At 37.2% G+C, this 17,098-nt stretch overlaps 1 protein-coding gene across 1 annotated transcript; it reads right to left on the bottom strand.

Moving 5' to 3' along the window:
* Window positions 1–4,002: 4,002 nt before the first annotated feature.
* Window positions 4,003–16,065, bottom strand: LOC133318499 (pantothenate kinase 2-like). The gene is made up of 18 exons (XM_061520500.1): window positions 15,949–16,065; window positions 15,357–15,731; window positions 14,650–14,862; window positions 14,394–14,446; window positions 13,899–14,015; window positions 13,036–13,155; window positions 12,830–12,924; window positions 12,653–12,746; window positions 12,247–12,378; window positions 10,924–11,036; window positions 10,637–10,829; window positions 8,398–8,609; window positions 7,950–7,994; window positions 7,811–7,859; window positions 6,596–6,678; window positions 5,262–5,378; window positions 4,783–4,846; window positions 4,003–4,365 (listed from the first exon to the last, which is right to left on the bottom strand). The coding sequence occupies exons 2-18, from the start codon at window positions 15,637–15,639 to the stop codon at window positions 4,003–4,005; spliced, it is 2,346 nt and encodes a 781-aa protein (XP_061376484.1). The 5' UTR covers window positions 15,640–15,731; window positions 15,949–16,065.
* Between the last annotated feature and the right edge of the window lie 1,033 nt (window positions 16,066–17,098).

Below are 17,098 nucleotides of genomic sequence, written 5' to 3'. Positions count from 1 at the left end.
ATTATGTATATTTATAAGAATCATCGTATTGCTAATAATATTATTTCTAACACTCCCCCTAGAAGCTGGTGCGTATATATCAAAAGCTCCCAGCTGTTACAAATATGATCTATTCGGGGACCTTGAAGAGCTTTAGTGAATACATCCGCAAGTTGATCATTGGAATTGACAAATGCTGTCTCGATCTCCCTTGACTGGATCTTTTCTCTAACAAAACGACAGTCAATTTCTATATGCTTGGTCCTCATGAAAGACTGGTTTAGAGGATATATGCAAAGCGGCTTGGTTGTCACAAATGAGCTTCATAGGCCTTTGTTCACAGAGATGGAGTTCCTTCAGCAATTGTCTCAGCCAGATGAGCTCACAGGTTGCATTTGCCATTGCCCGATATTCTGCCTCTGGCCTTGTCACAGTAAGATAATTCAATTTTCCAACTAGTCGGCGGTAGCGACTAGGATCTGGCAGTGGCTCCCCCTGTCCTGGTAATAACTTAACATTGGGGTCCATAGGTGTATCAATGGGTTTACAGCCTAACATTCCAGTCTCATCTAGGATATTCAGTGCATACTTCCTCTGACAGATGGAAATGCCCCGCCTAGACTGTGCAACTTCGATCCCCAAGAAATATCGAAGTCTGCCAAGATCTTTGGTCTGAAATTGATTGAATAAATGCTCTTTCAACTGATCAATCCCGATCTGATCACTGCCTGTAATGATAATGTCATCAACATAGACCAGGAGATAAACGCACTGGCCAGAAGAGCTATGCCGGTAAAAGACAGAATGATCGGCTTTGCTTCTGATTAAGCCAAAGGATTCAACAATTGAACTAAAGCGGCTAAACCAGGCCCGAGGAGATTGCTTCAGGCCATATAAAGATTTCCGAAGTTTACATATCATTCCAGAACTCTCCCCCTGAGCAACAAAACCTGGTGGTTGCTCCATATAAACGTCTTCCTGCAAGTCACCATGTAGAAAAGCATTCTTAATATCAAGTTGGAGAAGAGGCCAGTGATGAATGGCGGCAAGGGCAAGAAACAGGCGAACAGAAGCCATCTTAGCAACAGGAGAAAAGGTATCCCCATAATTAAGACCAAAGATCTGTGTGTATCCCTTGGCCACTAAGCGAGCTTTAAGGCGATCAACAGTGCCATCAGGACCAACTTTAACTGTGAACACCCATCGACAACCAACAACAGACTTCCCGGGAGGAGCACGAACAAGATCCCAAGTGCCATTATAGAGTGAAGTGCCTGCATTTCATCAAGCATCGCCTGGCGCCACCCTGGATGAGATAGTGCTTCACCTGTGGTTTTAGGGATGGAAACAGAAGAAAGACTAGAAACAAAAGTAAAATGTTGTGAAGAAAGTCTGTCATAACTCAAGAAAGAATAAAGGGGATGAGGATTTCGAGTGGATCGAATACCTTTCCGAAGGGCAATGGGAGGAGTCTCTGATGGAGGATCCGGAGGAGAAGAGCCGACGGGAAAGGGCGATGAGTCATCAAGAGGCAAAGTCGGAGGAGGTGCAGGCTGACGACGCTGGTATGTGAGGAGAGGACGATCTGCAGGTATGGAGGTAATTGGTTGCTCCTCTGGAATAGGGGCGCCTGCAGCTGGTAAAGACAAGTCAAGAAAAGGAACAGGAAGGACTTGATCAACTTGTGACACTGGAGACGGAGTAGAGTGAAAAGGCTGCTGATCAAGGAAAGTGACATCAGCAGAAACGATATAACGCTTGAGATCAAGAGAATAGCAACGATACCCTTTTTGAAAACGGGTATACCCAAGGAAAATACATTTGAAGGCCTTGGATGTCAACTTGTCTTTACCTGGAGTAAGATCATGAACAAAACAAGTACAGCCAAAAATATGTAAAGGCAGAGGATAAGAAGGTGCTCCGGAAAACAAAATACTGTGGGGAACATCATTATTTAGCACAGAAGAGGGCATGCGGTTGATAAGGAAACATGAGGTGATAATAGCATCTGCCCAAAAACGAAGTGGGACGTTCATATGAATGAGAAGAGTACGTGCAGTTTCAACTAGATGTCTATTTTTACGTTCAGCGACTCCATTTTGTTGTGGAGTGTGGGGACAAGTAGTCTGGTGTATTGTCCCATGTGTATCCAAAAATTTAGAAAATTCAAGAGACACATACTCTTTTGCATTATCACTGCGCAAGATTTGAATAGAAGCACCAAATTGAGTTTTTATTTCTGCACAAAACTTTTGATAAATTGAAAATAACTCAGAACGATTTTTCATTAAATAAACCCAAGTGCAACGAGAGAAATCATCAATAAAGGTTACAAAATACTGAAAACCCAAAACTGACATAGTCCGACTCGGACCCCAAATATCAGAATGAACAATAGAAAAGGGAGCAGCAGCTCTTTTATTGACTCTACTAGCAAAGGAAGAACGAGTATGCTTTCCCTGCTGACAAGACTGACAATTCAAAGACTTAAGACCTGACAAAAAAGGAACCATATGCTGAAGCTTCGAGAGACTTGGATGACCCAGACGGCTATGGAGAAGCTCAGGAGACTCTGTGAGAGAGCATGCATGCAGATAGTAGAGACCTCGTGACTCACCGCCCGCTCCAATCGTCTTCCCCGTACCCGGATCCTGCATAGAAAAAGACTGTTTAGAAAAGGTGATAGAGCAAGAAAGAGAATGGGTCAATTGACTAACAGAAATTAAATTAAAAGGAATGCCAGGGATGTAATAAACAGAGGTTAAAGTCAAGAAGGGAGTTGGTTTGGCTTGCCCAATGCCACGAGCAGGAGCCTTGGTGCCATCAGCAAGAGTAACGGAGGGAAGATTATTAGAAAAGGTAAGGGAAGTAAAAAGATCCTTATTACCACAAAGATGATCAGTAGCACCTGAGTCTATTATCCAGGGTCCAAGAGACGATTGAGAAAAACAAGCAACATGATTACCAGTATCTGGAGCAGGTGGCTGAGAAGAACTCTTCTGGAGAAGGGCCTCATAGTCTGCAGCGGAAATAGTCACTGATCCGGTAGAGGGTGGCACAACATCTGTTTGAGCAAAGTTCATATGTGGTGGCTTCAAGTGAAGGTACTTTCTATAACAACGTTCTTCAATGTGGCCCAGATATTGGCAATAATTACACCGAGGCCTTTGTCCTCGGCCACCCTGTCCATACGACATCGTCTGTCCGCGCCCGCCTGGGCCATATGATGTCATGGGCCCGCGACCGCCTTGTCCACGGCCACGACCACGACCGCGTCCACCATTGTTCCAATTACCACGAGAGACTAAAGCAGCAGAATCAGACAAGAGAGCAGTAGAGTCAGTAGCTGGCACGTGTGCGGGGGCCACCTTATCTTGAAGATTCAGAAGGCGCTGAAAGGTCTGGGATATGCTGGGAATCGCAGTACTAGTTAGAATGTTCTCACGAACACTTTCTAATCCGTCAGGGAGACCAGAGAGAGTCACAACTGTAAAGAGACGCTCCACTTGCGTCCTGTACACTGTAGCATCCGCAACATGAGGTAACATAGCCAAAAATTCCTGCATCAAAGAACGAATCTTACCAACATAAACTTCCATACGAGCTTCGGGTGATTTGCGCAAATCCATCATCTGGGAGACAATGGAATAAAGTTGTTGAATATCATTGGTGTAGAGGTTTTTGGCTTCCGTCCACACATCATAGCAGGTCTCAAAAGGAATGAAAATATTGAGAAGAGATGAATCAATGGATTGCCAAAGAATACTGAGAAGCTGAGCATCAACTTTCTCCCATTCAGTCATCTGATCTTGGGAAATATCAGTCTTCTTAGTGGTGAGATGTTTGTCATGGCCTTGACCGGTAAACCAGATCTTAACGGAGGTAGACCAGGTCTTGTAAGTGGCAGATCCGGTCAATTTCAGAGTTGTGATAGATGGAATAGCACTTGAAATGATGCCGGAAGAATGTTTACTGGTTCCTTCCATCAGGAACAGCGATCAGACAACCAAAAAACTGTAAAAATTACGCGAAAAAGGAACAAAGTAGCGACTTTTGCACTGGAAACCCTCGAACGGAAGAGACCCACAACGATCGGTCACTGGATCTGGAAGGAGGAGGCAGAGGCGAGCCTGTCTGCCTTGGTTTGGTCGGAAAAGGTGGCCGGAACAGTGCACACGCGCCGGAGAGAGGTGGCGCGTGATGCCCACGCGCAGACAGCTGTGGTGGCGCGTGGAGGCGCGTGCGGCGGCCGTTTGGGACGGGTCTTGGACAGAAATGGTCGCCGGCGTGAGGGGATCCTGATCGCGTGGTTTCTCGCCGGAAAGGTGGCCGGAACAGTGATGAACAGTGACGGAACAGTGTTTCTGGCGATGTGAACAGTGGTTTCTGGTCAAATAATGAAGGAGGATAACGATCTGAGATCGAAAAAGGGTCTAACAATGTTCGGAGGGTTGAAAAGGGTTGCCGGTACGATGCACGGCGGTAAAAAGGTTTGCCGGTATGATGCACGGCAGTAAAACGAAAGGAAAAGATATATATATGCGGAAGCAGAGCCCTCAGATCGAGAGCTCTGATACCAAATTGAATCTGAAATATATTGTATATTCAAGTGTATAAGTCTGTACAAGGAGGCTCTCTATTTATAGAGACTAAAAAGACCTAATGGGATGACCTAATGGGCCAAGCCCACAATCTAGACTATTCTAGACTATTCTAATAATAATAAAATAATATTATTTCTAACAGAATGAATAGACTCCTCCCAACATGTTAAATTCGAGGATTATAATATGTTGGGCATACCTCATCCATGCCATCAATTTCCACCAATAAGTCAGGTAAAACAGCAAGTGATGCCTCATTTTCCCTATTATACACAAACACAAATGTAAAAGTTGTTAAAAAAAAGTAAGGAAAAGTTAGGAGAATAAAAAAGTACAATAAAAAGCATATGCACACCCCTAGGGAAAATAGGGAAAATGAAAAAGTAGAATAAAAAGCATTTGCCCTTTCTTTTTAATATTACTGGGTAAATGAAACTTTAACAGTGTATTCTTGTATACCCATTGAATAATGAAGAGGATTGAGCATGCATTCTACATTTGTTTCAGTATGCTACTATACAGAATCCTATTATATACTCACACAACTACCAACTTCTGTTGAGCCAAGTATATTTCTTTTGGAAAATTTGCACACTTAACAAGCGGTTCAGAAGGCATTTTTACGGAGTCCAAGTATAGACCTCATTTTTACAGCTTTATAAACAAAAACATAATTACCTCTGCTTTATACTTCTATAGGCATCAACAAATTGGAATTCCCTCAAGCACTCTTCCCTCATTTCCAATAGATTGGCCAGGCCTATCTTCCCGTATGCTGCAGGCTCCTCCATCAACCTATTCAGTTGGTGTGGAAGTTAATTAGAGGAAAAAGCTTAAGCCAATGTAACAACGAAATTTAAAATCTTATTAAACCTAACAAATATGGTGACGTTAATAATGCTATCAAACTGATACAAAAGGACTGAAAAGAACTTTATGTTTCAGCATACATGCAACGACCTGCACTTCACTAGAGATTTGAGATGAGATTTAATAAACCCTAGTTCTTAGTAAACCCACTTTCTGCTTCAGCTGAATACTTACTCAATGGAGGTTTGCACAAATTTTGTAGTTCCATTTGAGCAATTATTTTCTATTACCTTGGGGTATTCATGCTCTAGCAAGAAAGAGAGAGTGTAGGAGACATCCTTAAATCTTTCTGAACTTAGAAAATCAGTCTTAGGGATTGAGATAAGGGGAAGTTTCTTCAGCGTGTTCTTGCGAAGAAAAACACAACTGGTGGAGTGATTCAAGCTAGTGGGAGCTTGATGTGTACACTCAGAACAAGTTCAGGGGATAAAGTTCTCAAGCTTAGTTAGGGTAGCAGATTCAAGTCACAAGTTATCACCAAACCACTAAATTTTATTTGTGCTCTCTTCTATCCTTATTTTACTTAACTTAAGCATTTAGGTTATTTGATAGCACATTCATGTGTGCGAAATTCATTTTTAAATTTGCATGCTAGTTTGCTATGATATTTCCTCAACTTGGTTGAAATTTTCAAAAGTATTTTTGTTTAAAAGAGTTTGTGTTTAAACCATTTTCCTTCCCTTCTTAGTGTTCCTATTTTTCAATCAAATACAATTTCCCTAACTTATCATCACATACACACGGGTGTTTCTCTTCACATGCTTCCATTGGAGAAAGAATGATTACTACAAAAAAGTAAGAATGGGGAGGAAGGATATCGTAGAGGGAGATCAACATAGCCAAATTTGTGAATTCTAGCAATTTCAACATGATCCGTGCATATATCTAAGATACAAGCAAGAAAGCTCCTTTCAAAAGCAGATTCATGATGTGAGTTTCTCAAAAACTATGAAATACACTGCAGGATCGCTTGACCCATTATGCATGGTGGACGTTAAAACTAGGCCAATTGATTAAAGATAACAAAGATCAAGAACTCTGAAATGGTTCTTACACAAGTTTGAATCACGATAAGCAAAATGATACCCAAGCTTCAATAACAATAGTGAGCAATCAAAACAGGAATCTTATGTCAATATTACCTTGCCAAGTGGGCAGAAAATGCTCGAGCAAAAGCATCACCCCTTCTTTTGGCATCATCCGTTCCACCTTCACTTGCTACAGCCTATCATATTTTACTTGAGAATCTCAAAATCATAAACTCCCTTAGAAAGAAATGTCTAACAATTTGTCTTTTCACATTATATTTCCAACAAGATGCACAATGAAGTACAGCCAAACAATAAACCAAGTAAGCCAAGGGTTCTATCCAGCCCATCAATAAGCTCAATGCATGGCTATAAGAGTTTACAAGAGCAACCACATTATGTGCTCCAACTGATTGCCAGAAAAATTATGAAAGCCAAAGTATAAATAATAATATTTAAAGCAATAAAATGCCAATCATTTAATAGATCTTAAGGTTCACAGGCAATACAAAACCTTCTCTCCTAATGTTTATGTTAAACTTCTATCTGATTCTGAGACTAGCAGCCATTTATTTTAACACGTCCAGCTACTAGATAATTACGGTAATTGTGGAGTCATCCAGTAAGCTAAAGCACTATACATTACAGTTTTAGGTCTAATAAAGAGAGAAAGGCTCTTTGACAGTTTGGAATATATACAGTTATTTGGTGAATATACTTGCAGAGGAAAACTTTGTTTCATAGAGTAAAGTTTGGTGTGGCCTCTTATGACATAAAGTGATCTTTTTGGTCTCTTTATGGTGTCATGTATTATTTTGAGTTTCTATAGAAGGTTTTGTATGATGGACATGCAGACAACTCACAAGCATTTAAAAAAAACCACTCTCCGTTAGGTAATCCTTGTACGCAGCCTTACCCAGGCTGTTTCCTGGATTCGAACCCATGACCTTTTAGTCATGAAAGAACAGTTTTACCACTGCTCTGGTTCGCCCCTTTTACATGAAAGAACAAGCATTTCTTAGTTGATATTTTCTTGTTTTCCGGGGTGTTTGTGTTTCTTGGTTTCTTTAAGGAGAACATCTTATTCTCCTCTTTTGTACTTCCCTTTCACTTTTTTAATATAAAATTATAAATATATATTGACACAAGTGAAAAACGATTATAGGCTTATAATTATTCACTTATTATATTATCAGTTACCTAGAGTTATCTGTCATGTTTTAATTTCTTATAATGTGCATGGATGTGCCCAATTTTATTGGGTTTGTGGCCATACACAGACACAATTATGAAGGCTACAGATTTCAACTTTCAAGACAACATGATTACCTTGTCCACAAGATCTGGCAAGTGATCTGACAAAATTTTGAACCAATATCTACATCAGATACAAAAAGTGTTAGCTATAAAAGAAAAATTAGAAACTATGAAGCCCTAATTGAGAATTAATTAACAGTAATTCCCTTACTCTAATTCACTGTGATATGCGAGATCAATTGTATTGGGTTCATACCTGTAGAGACACAATTAAATGTGTTCAAAAAAATAGAATACCGATAACATAAATTCACCTTATTAACCTGAATTTTGAAAGAAGTAACAAAAAATTCATTGATGAGTAAGCAAGAGCAAACATATCAAATAAGAGGATCAAAACATGACCACTGGATTTATGGTCAAGATTATATTTTACTTAAAAAATTCTTATGGTCAAGATTTGTTCCTCTAACAATAAATCAATATATCTATGTATGCATATTAGTATATGTATGCATGCGCGCGCGCACACACACATAGCTCTCTATTACAACCTTCTTTGGCCATATAAATTACCAAAAATATCAACAAAAAAGCAACCCAATAGATGGAAAAAATTTAATCTCAGAACAGTCAGTGCATTGAGCAATCATGCTTACAATTTGGGGTCTGCTAATAATGGAAACACCTCCAAAGTTGGTACTAGATGGAGAACACCAACATTCAGAGCACTCGCATCAGATCGCAGAGTACTTCCTTTTGACAAAGGAACTTCAAAACCCCCAAGTCCAGTAGTACCAGCAAGTGGAGTCATTGGCACAGGTGCAGTAATCTCAGTTCCCTTCCGCAAAAACTTCTCCATCCACGAAATCTGCATTGGAACCTTTAAAATCACATTAAATTTTCAAACAGATTGTGTCACTTCTGAACACAAGAAAAAGAACTATACATATAACTCCAGATGGCATATCATAGTTGTAACCACCTAGAAGAATTTACAAGAAATGATAAAATCAATCTACCAAGTACCAAGAATTTAAACCGATAACTAAGCTTTAGCAGACATGCTCATTTGCTATATAAGCATACTTCTTGTCAGGTACAACATAACCACCACACTCCCTCTCCTATACATTCAATAGTTATCAATCTCAAATAATGGCGTATAGTGGTCAATCCCAAAAATGCTATAGCAGGATAGCGGATAGCAGAATGGCCGCTATCCCAAAGATTAAAAACACAAGATAATTAATTTATATTATACACATATAAATGCTAAAAAAATAGAAAAAATATCCAAAATTAAAGTCAGATTCGTTATTAATAATCAAAACTCTAACCTAGAGGAGTTGTTAAAAAAAAACAGAATTGAAGTGTGAAGGAAGAACATGACACAGAAAAAAAGAACAGAGACCTATGGGCTATGGTGTGACCTGAATAGAGACCAAAGGATGAAAGGTAAGAACAGAGAAGCGTGAACAGAGATCTGGACGCTCCCAAGTGCAGTGGTTCTGTCAAGAATGTTGGGGTTGGCCGAAAACAATGCTGACGCAATGGGTAACAGAGACCTGGACCCTGCCGGAGAGCAGTGGGTCTGTGAGAATGTTGGAGTTGGCCAGAAACAATGCTGGCGCAGTGGGTCAGTGGCCAGAAACGAAACAGAGGTCACACTTTGTCTTTCTTTCATTGAAAGAGTGTCACACTTCAAGAGTTTCTTTGTCGAAACAGAATAATGGGTTTGATCTCAGAAAATAGGGAGGTAAAGAGGGGTTTTACCTGCGCTTTCCCACAATAACAGCCGCAAAAGCCACAAGTGAAAAACACTCTACATAGAAATTTTGTCGCAGTCTGAGGCCATGATGCTATAGCACGCTATTAATAAATCATAGTAAAAGAAGTGCACCTTTACTTCTTTCCTTTTCAATTTCTATTTCATGCTAGAATTTAGAGGCACTTTCATTATTCATTTCCATGTTCCACACCTTCTGTCTTAGGTAGCTATCCAACTTGGTAGGCAATTATTCCAACTCAATTGAATATGATTCCAGGGGATGACATTAAAAATTATTCCAGAGAATCCCATTAGTGGAGTTACTTTAGCACTTTTATTGTTGCAACTTCAAGAGTAACCTCTGACAATAAAGTCAGACCTTCTTGATGGTAATGGAATTGATGCCCCCAAAAAAACAGTCTTATTAAATTGGCTTCAGTGGCATGGATGCTACCAATTTAGTCAAAATCGAAATTCTACCTAGGATCGGAAGGGGGAAGGAAACTCCTCACTTGTGGGATAGTAACACGGATCATAAGATCCTACCTAGAATAGAAAACTGCATTCAAACATATATATGCATATAAAATAATATAAACAAGAAAAAAAAGCATTAAATCACTATTAAATTTAATTAAACTTCAACTGAACCAGCATAAGAAGGTCACAGTCACATAAAAAACGTACATAAAACTAAAATGCCAAAAGAAATTACATATATTGTAAAATAGATTTTATTTTTCTTATTGTTTTTAGTTTTAAAATTTTCGGTTTTGAGCCTTCCAAACTGAGTCATGTTATCCTAGAAATACTGCATATTCTAGGAGGAAGATCTTCCTTAAAAAGAATGATTCAAACCCTTTAAAATAAAATGTATTTTCAGAAAGTAATATGGGGAATTATAATATTTAATTCGAAAAAATAAGGTTTAAATTTTTATAAAATTTAAAGACCTACATAAAAAAATATGGATGGCTACAATTAGCTTTCTGTTTTGGGGAAAAACTAAGCAAAACCAAACATACTAACTTCATAAATGAGAAGTTAAGCATAAACCCCTAAAGTTATCCATTTATCTCAAGCATTAAACCAGCACCACTCGGATATTTCCAGTTCCTATAACTTGCCTTCTCATTCAAATCTCCAAGTGGTGGGCCATGAATCTTGCCTCCAGTATATGGAGCACCCATTGGAAACCTTTCAACTAACTGATGCACCATGAGGTCATCTAAACCATGCTTTTCATAACTCATAAATGCACCTAAAGCTCCCAGAAATCCTTCATGTCGCAAGAACATTGCTTGTGCTCCCCCATTAGACCTAAATGAAAATTATATAACCACATGTCAATATGGTAATTTCATTAAAAGGAAACAAATTATAGCTGCATCAAGTCGTTAGGCATTTTATGTACCAGAATTGAACAGCAAAAGAAATAGTGTCCATGGTATAGGCATGACCCCTTATAAAAAATCCTCCAAAAAAGATTCGCTTCAGCCGAAATCGCAATGCAGTCAAGTAAGATATCTATACAGAGATGAAAAGAACACAAGATTGGTCAGGTACTAGCTGGAAGAACAGATAATGGAATAGAACATGAAATTTACTTAAGGTGGATTCCTTATAATGCTACCAAGCATCATCCAGTGCTAGTGTGACAGATCATCTTCATGAATTAGAATTGTTTCTATCTTTTCTTTAGGTTGCAGTTACATTTGGATCAAAGGAAACTATTTCTTGGAAATCTTTTAGAGCAAAATAATAAATTGAAAATTCAATATATTATCTCCTAGATCTTAAAAAGAAAGGTTCACAACTTTTAAAAAAACTAATATAAATTTTTGTCCACATAAATTGAATAACTGTCATAAAAATATGAGTAGAAAAGCTTCTAGAAAGAGTATATTCTTTCATCTATATATATATGTTGTTAGAGATATCAAAACACTCATGAACTTCCATCTAACAACTTAAACTTAAAGACAGTTGGTTCTTGATATGATATTGTTGAGATATATAAAACCATTAATGTAGCCTCACCCAAAAGCTTAAGCTTTTGGGTTGAATTGGTTCTTTACATGGTATCAGAGCCTCGTGTCCCGGGTTCGATCCTCACTGCCCCCCACTTTCTTTCAAGTGGAATTTCTTTGTCCGCACAGGTAGGTGGGCCTGTGCATTGTCCACCCTTCAAGCCCAGTGGGCTCTCGTGTGAGGGGGCGTGTTGAGATATATAAAACCATTAATGTAGCCTCACCCAACAGCTTAAGCTTTTGGGTTGAATTGGTTCTTTACAGATATCAAAGCCTATATGTGGTCAAGAGTTCAATTTTTGATGCCTCAATTCCAATAAATAATTGAATTTCAAAACAGGGTAGAGTGGGTCTATGTGTCCATGCTTCAAGCCCAAGGGCTCTTCCATGAAAGGGCTTGTTAAGAGATATAGAACCATTCATGAACCTCCACCTAACAGCTTAAACTCTTGCCAAAGTTGGTTTTTGACACATATACTTCAAGTGAATTTGACGATATTCAATTAACTAAATATAAAGAACGCCACATTTTAAATGTCTAATTTATAAACTTGCCCTTGAGATTTTATTTTAAATAATGAATTGAAATAACAGCGTAAGCTGAATGAAACAGTGTAAATTTTAACCAATAATTTCATGACCTGTATACATTTGGCAGCTCATACTCATGTCCAAAATAATGGATAAAATTATAATTGCCAGCTCACCTGGCCAATATTGTAAGAAATCATCCGTAGAAGAGAGAGTGATATATCTTCAGGTCTGTAGTTTTCAAGCTCCTTTTTTTCTGATATGGTTTTGCCAAAACTTGAAGCAATAGTGGAAGCTGATAGACCAATCTAGGATTATTTAAACCAGGGAATACTCAGTCATATTGATTGATAAAAAATATCAAATTATTCATATTTATCTACTCCATAAAGTTGTTTTGGAATTTTTTTCTGTACGATGAATTATGGCAATAAAATCAACATCAACATCACCTTTAACCCAAACTACTTGCAGTTGGTGGTCAATAAACTCAAATAAAAAGCGAGAAAAGAATGAGCGAAAAGAACAATAAATAAGAGAGATAAATAAATAAATGTTAATAAGATCAACCGTAAAATTTACCTTTGAATAGTCCAAGCCACCATAAATGTCCCCAACAAGCATGTCAATAGTTCTATTGTCTCCTTTCTGACTCAGCTCAAGCAACTCATCAAAGCTGGAATTCATTTCAACAAAAACCTTGTCAATAGTTCAAATATATCAGTAGATCAAACTAATAAGGAGTCAAATAAAAATGACCTCTTGCACTTTGTTAACAGTCTTCCCAAGCCCCAATAAGTACCACCACCAACATTAGTCCCACTAACCCTCTCAAATTTCCCATCCCCGTCAACCTATGTCAACAACACAAATTAAAAGTGCAGATCACAACCTGTTAGTCTTTATCAAACATAATCCAAAGAGAACAAAAGTTTAATAAAATTAGGAAACAAGACAAAATCTACCTTGATCATACTAACACCAGATCCAATGTTAACTAGAAGATAAGGGAACAAATCATTAGGGTCAATTTGAACAAACTCTTTCTGGCCCTCCATGTGGGTAAAAGCTTCATGACGAATTGCCTACTAAGAAGTGGTAGATCTTCTAATCAGAAATTATTGACAGCGAAGAAGAAAAACTCTAGATCAGTAAGCAAGAATGAATTAATAGCATAGAGCATACTGTTCACATATCCTAAACTAAAGGATAGAACTAGTTTTCATAACAACTAAAAAGGGTTAACATAGTTCTGAATTAAATCTTAGTTTAGTCGCAAATATAGTCAGCTATAGCTATATAAAAATTCACACATAAAACTTTAAGCACATTCCTTCGACCAATTTGCGAATAAAATGGCGAAGGGTAAGGATCATTTTATACTAGTGTAAGTTACACTCTCAATCTTGATCGTTGATCCTATTTATATCTAACGGTTCTGATTTATCAAATATTTGAGCCGTTAGATGCAACCAAATCAATGATCAAGATTTGGTTTAAGACTTCTTATTCTTACATCGGTGTAAGAATATCCTGCCCCAATAGCAAATCCATGAGAAAGTATAAACTCCATATATAACGGCTGACCAGTCTTGCCACATGATTGGCTCTTCAACTTTGAAGCAAGGGAAAGCACAATAATATGCCTCAAAAAAGAAGCAAAGTCTGACATACAACAGTTTTTCTTTCTTTAATTATTTATTTCTTATTATTTATTTGAATAAGAAAGGAGTACAGAGTACCTACTCAAAAGACACCATGGATCCTCCCTATCAAGCTGACTTAAATAAAATGCAAGCAAAACAAACAATTTGAAACAGGGATCCACCTTAAGCAAGAAATTTGCTCCAGCCACAAGACAATCCATTTCATCTTCTTTGTCAAGACTAACTCCAAGTCTTTCTTTGAAAAGGTCAGCATACTTATATGCTCCACCACCAGTAGCCTGTTGCAAAATGAATGCATTACAGCATTACTGTATTACTTCAACAGCATCGATGCAGAAGACAAGCAGAAAAGTACTAAAAAATTGTCCATATTCACAGCTTTCTAAAACAGATAATGTTACAATAATAATACCAACGACTTATGAAACGAATCAAGAAATCCTTGATTTTGGTTATCAAACAAGGACAAAGCAAATCAGTTATCATTTTTGCAATAACTACTTCTAAATGTGATAAGAAGTAATAGGTTATAGCCTCATGTGAGCAAGCTAAAATTATAATTGATGATTTGAAGAATGATATAATCCATACCGGAAAAAGATAATAGAATCTAGACTCTGAAAAAGCGGAAAGAACAGACAAAGACTCAAAGTTACCTTAATTATGGCATTCTGGTCAGCCGCAGCATCAGAGTAATGTGACTCCAACCCTATAAAGCAAGAAATCCATAATCATTATTTCATTAAGATTAAGTTGTAATAACATGCTGAAAATTTCAAGATAAGTTCAATGTAGTTGAATGAACACATAGGACCAACAAAGTTATAAAATGATGTTGAATGCACAGTACTATTTTAGCAATCAAATGTGGCACAGAATGATAAAAGTAGTAAACTGAACAAGACTATATACCACCACAGTGAAGCTGCTTTGAATAAATGAAATCTAAGCACTCATTAATCTTTCTTGTCTCAAACTTCACAAAGTGAAGTCTTCCACCAAGAATAGGGTAGCTTCTCCTGTTGCCATTAGAAAGCCCTAGTCGCTCCTTCACACTTCTCTTCCTTTTATCATCGGCTGATTGGTCTTCATGTCTTGAAAAGTACACCAACTTTATCAGAGATCCTGCCCATATAATTGAATAAGCTTAAGTTTCAGAGATATTTCAGATGCTACCAATCTTTTACATTGACATGGAATTGATCAATTATACATCATTGAATATGGAAACAAAACTGTAAAAAGCCCAAAGCTAGGTTTTTTTTTTTTTAACCTCCACAAGAGAGAGCTCAAAGAACGCCAGAAATAAGGGACACGACCAGGCCTAGAAGAATTACATTAAACGAGAAGAAAAGAGAAGTTCCACAAAAGATGGCAGTTGTTTCTTTCATACATTTCATATGCCTCTTCATGGCAGATACTAAGCAGAAAAAAATGCAAACTCTAACCTCCCACCCAAAAAAAAACAGCAACAAAAAGAATAAAACAAAGATCATAGAACATATATGGTAAGAAGGAAGTAAAAAGGATAAACAATTTTCAAATGAGAAAGAAAAATAAATAAATAAATAAATAAGCATGAAATATGAGTGCTGCTAATACATAAACAATCATTATACCTCCAATATCAAGAGCAAGGTGAGATAAATCATCAGATTGATTAGGCAACAAAATGGTAGGATACTTCTCCTCCACATTCCCTTGAATTTCAGCTTTGCTAACATCAAGTTGAGGCCTTGAACTTGACCTATGGATTGAATTGCCTGCCGTTGGAGCCATGTCTCTTTCCCCTTGACCACCCTCCAAATGTGTTCTAACTTTGTTGTTCCCCTCAGTCTCCTTGTTCTGTCCCTCTTGGTCAATTCCAAAAGTTTGTTGATCCTCTTCTACCAAACCAGCCATTTATATCAAATCCACACCACCCAAACTCGCTCCCTAACCCCACCAAACTCCTTCCCTCACTCACTATATTTGGTTACTGGTCCTATCCTACACTGAAACAAATAAACAACCAACGCAAACATTTTTTATCCATTCATACTTCGTGGTAAAAAATAATAATTAAATAAATTTTATTTACAATATCATGGGATGTGAGATCGCTCGTGTACCTAAAAAAAACAACAACAAATGGGACAACCGACAAAACATTTTTACATTAATAAAATAAAAAAGACAACGTTTTTACAAAATTGCCGATGAAATCTCGACCTTGGGATGATGAAAAAACGAAAGGTGGAGATTGAATGATGCATTAACTCGCCGGGGAATCAGGATTTTAATTTATGGAAGGATTTAATTGTTTGTACCAAAATTGGAGACGATAACAAAAAAGCGCGTAATTGATTTAAGAAGTGATGGTGGTAACATCAACCCCACGAACGAAAAGACGTAAGAGTTGGTGTAGTCTTAATGCTGAACCTATGAAATATTTATAAAAAAAAAACTAAGAGATAAGTGTAGAAATGAAAAGGACTAAACAAAATGGCAATACCTTGGAAGAACGTGAGGTATAGAGAGAGAAGTGTGGATGGGGATACAAACGGTGCTGGTCCTTTTGTTGGGGGCGGCGCATATACAGACAAAGTTCTTCATCACAATGGTCAAGGGTGAACTCTCATTCACCTCTACGCGCCAGCCAAAAGAGCGCGTGTTATTTGTTTTCATTTATTTATTTGTTTATTTATTTTTTATGCTAATATTTGTTTTTGGTAAGTTATTGTAATAATCAATTAATGTTACTACTTATATTACTACTAATCAATTTTATCGTTAGATCGATTATATTGATTCTATATTTATTTTCATCTCTGTATGATTATAATTTTTCATATTTAATGCTTTCACATTAAATATGAAAATAAACATATAAAGTATTAAATATGGGGAATCATAACCATGCAAAAATGGAAATAAATATAATCGTTGGATCAATATAATTGATCTAACGGTGAAATTGATTGGTAGTAACCTTAATTGGTTGTTACAGTATTCTACTTCTTTTTTTTGGAATACTTATATTTACTGCAAATTAAATTTATCACTTATTATTACTAATCTTAACGGTTAATTTTCATCAATATAATGTTTATAATTTATTATAAATTAATAATTAGTTAATTAGTAAAATTCAATAAATTATAACTATTAAATTGACGAAAATCAACCGTGAATGGTAAGAAGTGATCAACTTAACCCATTTTTCCTTTTTTCTTTTTTGTGAGGTTAACGGGTGAAAAAACCTCAACCAAAGAAAAAAAGAAAACAAACAAATCAAGAAACATGGCTTCGTAAGAAGGCCCACAGCAGTCATATCAACTAAAACTAATTTGTAGAGATCACGAGGAGGTGAATGGACAAA

Source organism: Gastrolobium bilobum, unplaced genomic scaffold, assembly GCF_033153095.1.
Source record: "Gastrolobium bilobum isolate Gb01-03AN ecotype WA unplaced genomic scaffold, APGP_CSIRO_Gbil_v1 utg63401, whole genome shotgun sequence".
Lineage (NCBI taxonomy): Eukaryota > Viridiplantae > Streptophyta > Magnoliopsida > Fabales > Fabaceae > Gastrolobium > Gastrolobium bilobum.
Note: the sequence above shows the minus strand (reverse complement) of the source record. Positions and strands in the feature narration are given on the sequence as shown.

What these genes read in the sequence shown, in the direction of transcription:
- LOC133318499 (XM_061520500.1), bottom strand. Translation starts at nt 15,639, where the DNA reads ATGGCTGGTTTGGTAGAAGAGGATCAACAAACTTTTGGAATTGACCAA. An exon ending in TTTCTTACAATATTGGCCAG is followed by an intron (nt 11,037 to 12,246) that starts GTGAGCTGGCAA and finishes ATCTCTGTATAG; the next exon opens with ATATCTTACTTGACTGCATT. An exon ending in TTGGAGATTTGAATGAGAAG is followed by an intron (nt 8,610 to 10,636) that starts GCAAGTTATAGG and finishes GTTCCAATGCAG; the next exon opens with ATTTCGTGGATGGAGAAGTT.